General features: G+C 37.1%; 1 protein-coding gene across 1 annotated transcript in view; it reads right to left on the bottom strand.

Moving 5' to 3' along the window:
• Positions 1–1,281: 1,281 nt before the first annotated feature.
• The window catches only part of LOC101648636 (THO complex subunit 1-like), a 198,252-nt gene continuing 186,382 nt past the window's right edge, over positions 1,282–13,151 (bottom strand). Inside the window, 1 exon segment of the mRNA XM_030887341.1 lies at positions 1,282–1,783. Coding sequence (XP_030743201.1) covers positions 1,282–1,783 — 502 coding nt within the window.

The following is a 13,151-nucleotide window of genomic DNA, read 5'->3' as shown; positions in this document are numbered from 1 at the left end:
AAGTGAAAAACAAATTATGACATAGTTTTCAAGTCCTGATCTTGCAGTTCAAAGTGAAAATACCTCAGAGATTGCAAACGAAAATTTAGGCAGTCAATTTTCATAACAGTCTGCTGAGCTCCAACTCGGTAAATACTAGAATTCTACTCTTTACATATATAACTCAGAAAGTTATCCATTATTTTTTTTCCAAACCAAGAATGTAGTGTCCAAAAGTTGCCACATGGACAGTTTTTAAGAGAGATTTTACCAATTACTTCTACTTTTTCCTTGAAAACTTAAAGGAAAATGACTACTCCTTTTTCCTTCCCTTTTTTTCCTTATGAAAGTTAAGCATTTGTGTTATTTTGGTACTTATTAATTAGAATAAATATTTCGGTCGGCTTCAAACTTGATTTGTGATGTCATCATGAAATAGTTGCTGTTAAGAGGAATTTTTCGGTCTATGTTTTCATCTCATTTCACCAAAAATTCCTGGCTGTGCCATACTTCCAAACCAGCTCTGGTAACAGTAGTGAAGCACTAGTTGCTAACCCAAATGTTGTCCATTAGAACACACCGACTTCTTCCCAAGAGGAAGACACCAACAGCCCTGTGCACCCTCCCCTGGGGGGAACTGCCACTCTTCCTCCAGGAGGTGTATGAGTTGGAATCTCCTGGACAGCACCAGGGTGAGTCAGACTTCACAAAACAGAGACAACAAAAGAAGGGAACGGATAGTTCTCAAAGATGCACATGACAACATAAAGGATAAGGTTCTCACGTTCACCAAGCTTGTTTGCAATAGATCGCCCTACCACTCAAAATAAGAGGAGTCCTAATAAGAGGAGTCCTGGGGGTATAGTGGTTATACAATGGCCTGCGAGCCCCATGGTCTGCAGTTTGAAACCACCAGCAGCTCTGAGGGAGAAAGACTGGACTTTCTACTGGCATAAACAGTTACAGTCCCAGAAACCCACAGGGCCTCGCTATGAGTCACTATGGACTCAATGGTATTAAGTAACTCAAAAGAGTGACCATTTCTGCTATTCCCCAGGACCCGTGAAACTGAGCAAGAAGAAATAGAGGTGTGACCTCCTCTTCAACAGGTGGATCTAGACAGTGATAGAGAAAATCCAAATGATTGGGAAGCACAAAAAAAAAAAACACCCAAAAACATGTACTCTAGGTTTTAATTCCCCATGAAGACTCAGAGATTTCAGGATAGAGCAAATAACAGTTGAATGTTAGTTCTGAGGTGACATGTGCAACAAGTCAAACCATGGGACCGAATCAGAAACTCTAGGCAGTAAAATTGCCCACCCAAAACCCTAAGAAATATGTACCTCCATCCTTTAGCGGTCTTGTAAACTTGGCCATTTGAAGTGTAGCCATATGGACCATCTGCTGGGTAAAAACACCAGGGTATATTGGCGAGACTTGTAGAACACCAGAAACAGCCTTTAGCTTCACAGGTTTTCTGAGACGCCCCAGGTTGAGGATGGCAATCGATGCGCTTATTAACAGGAAATCTTGAGACACACTCAGCTTCTTCTTTGGAGTTATAGAAGCAAAATGGGGCAGTGGCATTGTTAGTAGGGCACCAGTGGCACCCACGGGTTTCACAGGAAGCTTCGTTGGCCCCTGCCTCTGGATAACAGTCAATTCGCTGGGAGACAGGTACTTTAGAACAGGAATCCATTTTTTCAAAACACCAGGGGATGCCTGGGGTTTTAAATGGAGACCAACAGCAATTCCTAGACAGACAGCTAACTTCAGAAGCTCCAGGATCAGGGTGACAGTCCTGACGAAGGTGAGGGGGGAGAGGAACTGAGCACAAATTCGAGCTCACACTTGGGCCTAGAACGGAACACAGAAAAAAAAAGGAGGGGTAAGTGAAAAGATAGCCACTTTTGAATAATTAAGACCCTTTTCCAGATTTCTAAAAGTGCCTTTGAACTGCTGAGATTATAAATGATACCGAAAACTACCATAAACCTGTTAAGCTAGCTAAGAGAGCAAAGACCTGTCCCTTTGAAAGTCTGTACTAATATTTGCCCACACAAGTCCTCAGTATGCCCATTCTTGATTGCCCAAACAGTCTTAGACATTGCTTCTCCTTAGCATTTGCTAAATGTTATCAAATGGATTCTATAAAAGTGAAATTATTTATTTTCTGTTCATGACATCTTCTCAAATAGTGACTATCAGCTTTCAAGCCTCAAATCGTGAGAGTCCAGAACTGTCTAAACATGTTACCTCCAAATAATAAATAAATCTATGTACTAATAGATATATCTCATGATACAGTAAGTAAAAAAACATAAGATGCAGATTTTATTAACTAATACCTAGTCTAAAAGGAAGGGGTTATATGAAATTATATTTATTTATTATTTCAAATAAAACAACAGAAAGATAAAAAATGAATTAAAATGGGTATGTATCCATCATTAAAGAGAAACCAGCATTCCGTTGTGTCTTGTTATAGGTATACTTTTACCTTGCAACCATGTAAATAGTTTTACCTAATTACAAGAAAAACTATTTTTAAAAGAAACACAAAAGTATCTATTGTTATAAGTTGAACACATATCAAAATGATTGCACTTATCTACTATGCTAATTGCATACTAACACATAATAAAGGAATTACTTTACGTGACTTTACACCAAGTGTTTGTGTAATGTTGACTTTAAACCAAGTATATCTGTAATGCCTATATTCAGAAGGTAGATAAAAAAGAAACCCTGACCTAAATCCATTGGTTTTATGGTTATTCGTAATATTGGTATTTTCATTTTTAAACAATGATAAATATATTGTAGCACAAAATAATTAATTATGGCAATACTCTTAAGAAACAATATTTTGGCATCAGAGAAAAGACATACAGGCATAACATTTTAAAAAATTAAAACCCCTGAAATCTTAATTTAATTCTGAAGTCTTAGCAAGACATCATGAGTGATCATTATCCTTTATTAGCCTGAATATTTCCTAGCTCTATTGAAAAAGACAGAAGCAATAAAAGCCTAAATGGCAATGGCTTCTTTTGGAACCCAGAACCAATCCTCGTGAAAAAGAAAAAGGACTTCTGGGGAAAATGGTGGATGCTACATCTAAGCTAATGGATGCAGAAGAGGAGTCTAGGACATAAGATATCCAGCAGAAAGCATCACACACCACTGGCATCCATTTTAAAAGATGCTAATGCCACAAAATGAGATAACTTGAAACCAGAAAAGACTGGTGATTGGCTAAATAGATAGAAAGACAGATAGAAAGTTGATAGGGGAAAAAATTCATTGCACTCAAAATTGACAACTGACGTGAAAAGAACCACACATTTATCCTCTTCTTATGTGAATTCTATTAGTGGGTTACCAAATAGTTGATACGACTGTTCCTAAAACAGAATTTTATGTAATTAATATATAAGAAATTATAGAATTCGAAAATTCCCGCTTTGAAGCTTCTCTTAAATAATCTATACATGATTCCATGTAAGATCATTGATGACAGTAAGGTGGAAGTTGTCAGAGAATTTTATAAAGCAAAAGTCAGATTGACACCACAACATCCCCCTGATCAATACGGGCATTATGGAAAGTGAGAAAACAAGTGATACTGGCTTGCTATAGTTTGTTTTGTTTTGCTTCATTTAACTGTATTTGTTACAACTTCATGACATAGCAGGTGACCTTGGTCCTACACTTCCAATTTCAAGCTCAGTAGAGTTACTTTTCAAACTGCCTTTACAGTGACCTCAGTAGGCATATAATTCTGCTTCTCTGAACAATAGTTTTCCTTTGGCAAACAAGCCCAGTGGATGCATAGTCCCATCACGTTGGTCCAGTGTGACATAAAAATTTTGCAATGCCTGGTGCATGCAAAGTTGATAAGTACAGCGCTGGTTTGTTCTTTCCATGTGCTACAATTGGAAGTTCATAGTACTACCTATTGAATATTATTTGTATACCTTTAAGCAGTTTTCTAGACCCAATAACCTAAGAAATATAGGAAATATAGGGGCAGAGGAATATTTAAATCGAATTCCCCAAAGAACTAATCAGTAAAACAAGAATGTGAGATTTTCTTTTTAAAAAAAGAAAAAAATCATAATCTCATTTCTCCATTAAGTCAATAGCATAAAGGAAAATGGGGCAGGAAACTGTCGTAGCAAGAACTAGACTTAGTAACCTGAACATCCAATTACAGAGAGGGGAGTTTTGATAGACCAAAAGTAAATCAATTTTCACTAGTCCTATTTAAAATGTTAACATTTTCTTTGACTATAAAAATAAGCAACAAACCATAGCAGTAACAGCAACATATGTCGCCTTGTCACAAATGTAGCTTATAATTTTAAATTTTTATTAGTGATTCTAATCTAGAGTATCTAGTAATAGATAACATGCAGATATCAGGATTAAAGAAATGACTCCTGAATCTAAGTTCAAATTCCATCTCATGGGTTTCTTGTGAGGTTAAATCACGTAATACACAGAAAGATATTTTTATCAGTTCCTGGAACATGGGAGCTCTAAATATGTTAGCTGTTAATTTATGTAAATATACCACATAAACTGTATATTTTCCACATACACGTAGTGCTTATACTAATAATGCTTAACTGTTATTAGTAATAAATAGGAAATCCTTAAAGTTCTTTGGCAATTCATCAAGTACAAGATATACTCAACACTAAATATTAAGTCATTAATTTAACAGATTTATTTTATACTAAGCTCTCCTAAAATTTTGATACTTATATATATATCAAAATGTAAGTCACTCACCTGCCAGAATTATAGAACAAAAACAGAAGAATCTTAAAATCTTCTTGGTCCCAGAAACGTGATACTTGTTCATGGCATGTGATGTATTTACAAGGGACAATTTGAATAAACTGTTTTGACCTTGTTTTTTTATATACTCAGTGAGGTGTAACTCAGGCCAAGAACAACTTCTTAGAAGTCTTCCCACAAGATTACCAGTGGTCGGCACTACCAGATAATGGAGAGACACACTATTAGTGTACAGGTGGTGTGGAGCTTCAATTAGCTCACCACTGGCTCTGGTAGCTTGGATGTGTCATTTATGAGCTGAAGTTTCTTCAACTGGACAATGAATACAATGTCCAATCTGCCTATCTGGGGGGCGGTTGGAGTGATTACCATAGATATAACAATATTCTAGCAATTTAAACGCCAATGAGTAATCTCACTTTCTGATCTCACACAGCCTAAATGAATTGGCCTACGAACAGGATTAAGAACTAGGTAAGATAAATCAGAAATACATTATAATTTTCCTTTAAATTTTCATTTTGCTGTCACAACTTTGAGGTTTTAGTTCTGGGGGTATTTTGACCTATTCCTAGCTGACGTTAGAAGCCACAGCAGTTTAGAGGTCAACATAGGACATTGAGAGAAGGAGTTGATTCAGTGGACAGTGCCAGTTAAACCTAAATCACCAGCTAATTGTTTTCTGGCACACATACACACATCAAAGCCAATCAGGTATTCTCATCCTACATGTAAGCGAGCGAGGAACTGCGGACCTGGTGAAATGGAGAACACTACTCCCCTAGTGCTCTTAGGAAGCCATCTGCTAGAACGCTCCCTACACTACAGCCCACAGACAGAAACACGTCCTCCAAGCCAGAAAGTCCTAGTGGGAGAGGCACAAAGCCTAAGAGCTTTTTAGTGGAAGTAAAGAGATTCTTTTTAAAATAAGAAAATCGAAATAAAAAATTGTATTTGTTAAACAAAAAAAAGAAAGAAAAAAGGTAGTACCATGGATGAAGAAATGAAAGAACTAACCTTTCACTAATCCACCACACTAGTTAATTGAATGACTTAATTATCAGCAAGGGCAGGCTTGTCCCATGTGGCTGAGGTTCAGAGCTTTTCGACGCAGAGACACAGATAGAGGACAAGCGCCGGTGCCCAGGATACCAGAGGCCCTGGAATCTAGTGATGGGGCGGGGGAAGGGAGCAGGTGACAACAAACGTAAGTGAAAAGCACTAGAAAGGATAAAAACTAAACAATAAAGCAAAGGCAACACTTCTTATTCTCAGAATTTTACACGAGAATATGTCAATCCCCTTAAGTGGGAAACTAATTTTACTGGCAAGTCTATTGATATTTACACTGACAGTTCCGGACAATTCAGTCCCTTGTAATAAGTTCTACCTGGACACAGTGGAATTCAGAATGGAATAGAAGAGTTCTGAAGCCCAGCATCAAATGGCAGGGCTGAGATCTGAACCCTATCTGAACATCATCTTGGTGATTTAAATAGGGCTGCAGAAAGAATGGTAGGAAGAAACCTGCATGTTGAACTCCACCGTGGTGCTGCCTACACATTTCCAATTCTAGCTACAAAGATTTTGAACCCAAAATATCTTGAAAACACTGAGTCCGTGGTTACAGAGTTATGGATGTGTGTGACCTACGTCCCTCAATGGCAGGCAGGCATACAATTGAGTTTCTCTAAAGGAATTATAGGACAGAGTTGTTTAAAAGTCTTTTATATATAACATTTGGATTTACCATCCAGTTGAATAATTCTGTTGGTAAGTCAGTTATATTTATTTTGTCATCCACAAAAGACCAAGTCAGGAGCCGGGGAAACAGTGGCCCCCATGTTTGTCAAATACTCTCAGCTTCAAAGCACTTTCCATATAGATGATGTCAATGGCCATGTGCTTATTAGAAATTAAGGAAAAAAGTTTACATTTTAGCCACTTCTCGGTAATATAAATTGGGGAATACAATTTATATGAAAATTGCTTCTATGTATTTAAAAACTTGTGAAACTCAAGATCTGGGATACCCATATTTCTGAATCAAAACATAGGATATAACATGTAACAAATTTGAATTTATAGAAAAATTCATTTGAGTGTTTAAGGCAGTATGAGAAAATCTTTGGCACGATTTATGCTAATTGTGACAAACTAGGAAATGGTCAGAAATATTAAGTATACATTTCTTCACCTTACATATTTAACAAAATTATGAGTCTGTGTTAAAGTTAACTCAGTGTGTTTTCATTAAAGAAGTTTAGAGAACCTGCATAATGGCTGAAATTCAGGAATATACCTACAGCTAATGTTTACATATATGGTATTACCTATAGTGAGGATAAAAAACAAATTAAAAATATGGATGACTTACATTGCAACAAGCTTATAATTCAAAGTTTGTTAAAACTTGCTGTCATAAAATGAAAGCTTCCATCAATATTTAGCTCGCGTAATATTTTTCAAGGAGTACCAAAAAACTGCACATCTAGGAAGAGGGCGTACGCGCCCGCAAACAGTTCCAGTCTCTGAAACTCACCTGGACAGTCCCTGCCCTAAAGGGTTGCTATGAATTGGCATAAACTCTCTGGCAGTAAGAATGCTTTTGAGTTTAAATACCCCACCGAACCTACTATCACTGAGTCAATGCTGACTCAGCAAACCTATAGGAGTGCGCAGAATCACTCCAGTGGGTTTCCAAGACTCAAACTCTTTACAGGAATAGAAAGCCTCCTCTTGTGATTTGCAGTGCAACACATAACCACTGTGCCACTGTGGCTCCTAACGATAGGGTAAACCTAAGTGTATGTAGACGATCTTTATTTCTACATGTGTACTTAAAATTCTCAGTCGTATTTCCATAGTTTCAATATTTATACTTGTTCAATACATTCTAAAGAAGGAAGAGATGTGTACTAATAAATTTATATTATGATCATCCTTAATTAGTTGCAATAATCTCTCTAAATCCTTAGGATAAAAAAATTCTATAGTTTTGCCAATGCTAATCTTTGTAAATTGTATTATCAGTTTACAATATGAAAGCCCAAGGACAAATCCGATCCCTCACCATAAGTTTATTAAGATAGTTCATCTTAACATTAACAACTAAGGAAAAATTTTAACATCTTACATATTTCTTTTGCTACATCTTTACTAACTTGTCTATAATAATGCCTTTTTGGAAATCCCTTAACAGATTATACTGATTATATAAAGCACCATATTTTTTATGCCAGTTAACTGTGAGTTGCTGCTTTAAGCTTATATAAACAGAAATCCTAATATACTGTCTCTCATTTTTCACATTGACACATAGATCAGAAACATCCATCAATTTCTAGGATTTTGCTATTTAAGTAAGAAAATCTGCTTGTGAGAATATTCTGGATATTAAATCTAAATAAGAAATATATTGAAATGGAATTTTAGGAGATTTTCTAATGAGACGAATAGTTGGATTTCATAATACAAGGGATATGGGGAAAGGTCAGAGCTAAATCAGAAATTGCTCCAAACTTCATGCGTAATATATCAATTATTTGGGGATGAAGGAATAAGAAAGCAGACAGGTGATAGCTTTTTATTTATCATGTGTATTTGGACAATATAATCAATCTAGGAAGATTTATAAATATATATATGCCTGAATATAAGGGTACGTTTCTCTCGCTTCAGGCCCTTATATAACTCCAACATTATTTTTACCACATTTTTGTCAGTCCCCTTAAACATTATTCCTAATGACATCGTTTTAGTCTAGCAAGAAAAATTTAAATCTGTTATTATTATTATTATTATTTATTATAATTATAAATATATTATGTTATATTATATCATATCATTCCACAGTTCATTCATGTCAAGCAGAATTGTACACTTGTTACCACAGTTTCCAAACTTTCTTTTTCTTCATAGACTCCTTGACATCACCTCCCTTTTATCCCCGCACCACCACTGTACCCCTCACTCCCTGAAACTCTTGTTCTACTTGCTGTCCCTATATGTTCATCCATCCTGAATTTCATATACCCCAAAGAGAAAAACATACAACTTCAAGAGTGTGGCCTCCAATGACTTAGCACCTATGAGATATGCCCTCATATGAACAAACAAAAACAAACAAAACAAAGATACAGAAAATGTTGAAAACCACATCATATCCAGCATGCATCAGGGGCGGGGGGCGGGGGGGCAACTGACCAAGTTTTAACTGTTCAAGTCAGATGTATGCCTTTGATCTTCTATACTCATCTGTTTAATAACCCTTTTATCCTATCTCTCAATTGTGGATAGAGAGAGTTGTTTCCTATGTAGTTCCCTAAATTAAATCTTTAAGAAAGCTATATTCAGTCAATTACTGAGCACTTATTAGAGGTCAGACACCACCAAGGCATTGTGGCCATGACTATGAATTGTTGTTACATACTGTTGGTCCATTTCAACTTGTCAAAGAATGCATGTGGCAGAGTATAAGTTCCCATTGGTCTTTCTAGACTGTAAACTTTATGGGAAGAGACTGCCAAATTTTTCTTTTATGGAACTGTTCAATGGGTTCCAACCACCACCTCAATGGTTAGTAACCAAATGACTAATCAGTGTACCTATAGGGCTCCTTAATTAGACACAAACCCGGTCATCACATACTTGGCAGGGTACTAGGTTTCATAACAGAGACCTCCTGAAAGTACTTGCAGAAAAGTGTGGTGAAAAAATCAGATGGTACCCGGTTATCAGAAAGAGTAGTGTCTGGAATCTTAAAGGTTTGTCTTCAAAAAACAGCCATCTAAATGTAGTGTCATCTGAGTCTGCATGGAAGGAGCACACAAGCCTGTGTGATCCAAGGACTGTAAATAGTAAAACCCATGATTAGAGGAGGGAATTATATTAGAGCTGAAAGTCTGAGTTCCTGTTTTGCAGAAGGCTATGGCTAACAGACAGATCCGTCTGTAGAGTCCTCGCTTGTCTGAATCCTCCATTGAATTCCCTCTGAACACTGATCAGGAATGTGAGTAGACTTCTCTCCGAGTGCATCAGAAAGGGCATTACCTCCTCCCACTCCACCAGCCCAGAGAGATGCAGTCTCCCTTGGGGGCTTGTCTGGAGGTGTCCTTGTTTTGAGAGTTGTACAGTTGTACCACTGGGGTTTGCATAGTGATGAGTCATTCTCTGAGCCTCCCAGTCAGGACCCCTTCCTGCCCTAGTAACACCACTTGTAGCCAAACTGCACTGATCTACCACCAACCAATCATTTCTGACATTTTCATTTGGCCTGAAATGTCCTTTTTAATGTTCTGTAGATCAACAAACCCTTGGACATCATTATGACCTCATGCTAAATGTCTCTCTCAGCAGGATATGTTTTTTCCCTTTGTCTTTTATTGTTCCATTTAAGGCTTTAACAAATGTTCTCTTAAAAGATAAATAAATACACCCTCCCCATCATGAGAGACCAAGCTAACTGTTTTTATAGAGATGAGTGGGACCCGCCCAAAGAGTATGTCCCTGAGTCACCATTCAGGTTGGAACGCAACTCATTCCCGTGTTAGAATAATTGACCATTTATGATCAAAAGTGCAGCATTTGTCCTAGGGCAAAATACATAGGGTTAAGAAAAGAAAAAGGGATGGAAACAGAAAATACAGAGAGGAAATGGGGTACTTGATAATACACTGAGGAGATTACAATGGATGAATGGAAACAAAAGGGTTATGAATTGTTGTTGAATGAAAAACTGATTAGCTATTTCATAAACCTTTCCTTATATCACAATAAAACGTTTTTTAAATGAAGTAAAAAAATACTTTAAAAAAAAAAAAGAAAAAGATCCACAGGACTGACAGACCAGTTTTAGCTGACTTAGGAAACCCTGGTGGCTCAGTGGGTCAAGCATTGGCATACTAATCACAAGGTCAGATGTTCAAGCCGGGCAGCTGCTCCTTGGGAGAAAGATGAGGTCAGCAGCCCCAGTAAAGAGTTGCAATCTCAAAAAGCCCGCGAAGCAATTCTGTTCTGTCTTAGGAGTCAGCATCAACTTGACAGCATGAAATCTACATATTTATAGACAAAATTCAAATTTATCTTTTGTACTTGATATTTTCCTTTTACCTTTACTATAGATTTTAACAGTAGGCAACATTTGATGGCATTGTTTGCATTTTTATTGAATTACCTTAGAACATATTTTCTTAGGGTTTTATCAAATTAAAAAATGATATTTTATCAAGCAATAGAGATATAAAATTTCAACACATGCTATAACATGAATGAACTTTTAAAACACACGGAATGAAGTAAGTCAGTAAAAATATTACAAGTATGATCCCATTTGGGAGTCCTTTTTCTGGGAGAAAGAGGAGGCTCTCTGCTCCTACGAATATTTAGTACCGCAGAAAGTGAATCCAAGTCACTTCGAGGACAGCAGGGGTGTTCTTTTATATTAATTATGTAGAATATGTAAATGGGACCAGGAGCTGAGGGCGCAGAGACATCGGGAGTTATTACTTAAGAGGGACTGTTCTGGTGTCAGATGCTCTGCAGTCCGTTCTGACCCAGTCAGACCTGCTCTCTCCTCACCATGGTGGTGATGGGTGAGCCCATTGTTGCAGCCACTGTGTCTATCCATCTTATGAAGGGCCTGCCTCTTTTCCACTGCCCACACTTTACCAAGTATGATGTGCTTTTCCAGGGACCGGTCCCTCCTTATAAACATAACCAAAGCTCAGGAGACAAAGTCTTGCCATCCTCTCTTCTAAGAAACATTCTGGCTGTACTTCTTCGAAGATAGATTTGTTTGTTCTTTTGGTAGTCCACAGTACTTTCAATAGTCTTCACAAACAGCATAATTCAAATACATCTATTCTTCTTCAGTTTTCCTTATTCATTGTCCAACATTTAGATGTATATGAGATTATTAACATATTATGGCTTGGATCAGGCCTGCTTTAATCCTCAGAGTGACATCTTTGCTCATTAACATTTAAAAGACATCTTGGGCAGCAGATTTACTTCATGCAATAAGTTGTTAAATTTTGCTACTTCCACAAGTGTTGATTGTGGGTCTAAGCAAAATGAAATCTCTGACAATTTCAGTATTTTGTCTGTTCATCATGATGTTGTTTACTGGTCCAGTTTTGAAGATTGGGCTTTTCTTTACATTGCCTTGCAAGTCATGCTTAAGACTGCAATTCTTGATGTTCATCAGTAAGTATGTCAAGTTCTCCTGGTTTTCAGTAAGTAAGATTGTGCCATCTGTATATGAAAGGTTGTTAGCATCCCTTCCTCCAAACCTGACACCATATTCTTCTTCATAGTCCAGTATCCTAAATTATTGCTTAGCATACAGTTGAATAAGTTTAGTGGAAAGATAGAATCCTGACGCACATCTTTCCTGATTTTAAACCATTCGGGATCCCCTTGTTATGTTAAAGAGAATGTCCATGTTCCAGGTACAAGTTCCACATGAGCATAATGAAATGTTCTGGAATTCCCATTCTTCTCAATGTTATCCATAGTTTCTTATGATCCACACTAAGTACCTTTGCAGATATGAATTAAGCACAAATAAGTATCTTTTTTGGTCTCCCTTGCTTTCAGCCAAGATTCATTTGACATCAGCAATGATACGCCAGTCAAATCCTCTTCTGAATTCTGTTGGAATGAGTACAGTTAAAAATCTCTTTTGGTCAGTTAGCCAGGTAATTGTCTTGCAAACTCTTTGGCATAGAATAATGAGTCCTTTCAGTGCTTCATCAGCTTGTTGGAACATTTTAATTGGTTCTTCTATCAACTCCTAGACACTTGTTTTTGGCTAATGCTGTCAGTGCGCTTTGACGTTTTCCTTCAATATTACTGGTTCTTGATCATATGCCACCTCTTGAAATGGTGGGATGTCAACCTGTTCTTTTACATACAGGACTCTATGTACTCTGTCTTCTTTTGCTGATTCCTGCATCATTCAATATTTTGCTCACAGAATTCCTCAGTATGGCTGCTCGAGGCTTGCATTGTTTCTTCAGTTCCTCCAGCTCTATTTCTGCTGCACGTCTTCTTCCTTTTGGGCACGCTACCTCCAGATATCTGAATATTTCATTATAATATTATTCTTTGGTCTTTTCAAGCTAACCTTCGAATTCTGTTGCTTAACTCTTAGCTCTTCCATTTGTTTTAGCTACTGTATGTTCAAGAGCAAGTTTATGAGTCCCTTCTGACATCCACTTTTTAAAAAATCATTTAATTGGGGGCTCATACAATTCTTATCACAATCCATACATACATCAATTGTGTAAAGCACATTTGTACATTCATTGCCCTCATCAGTCTCAAAACATTTGCTCTCCACTTAAGCCCCTGGCATC

The sequence above is a fragment of the Echinops telfairi genome, unplaced genomic scaffold, assembly GCF_000313985.2.
Source record: "Echinops telfairi isolate 266 unplaced genomic scaffold, ASM31398v2 ScPeMD7_7406;HRSCAF=8444, whole genome shotgun sequence".
Classification (NCBI taxonomy): Eukaryota; Metazoa; Chordata; class Mammalia; order Afrosoricida; family Tenrecidae; genus Echinops; species Echinops telfairi.
Note: the sequence above shows the minus strand (reverse complement) of the source record. Positions and strands in the feature narration are given on the sequence as shown.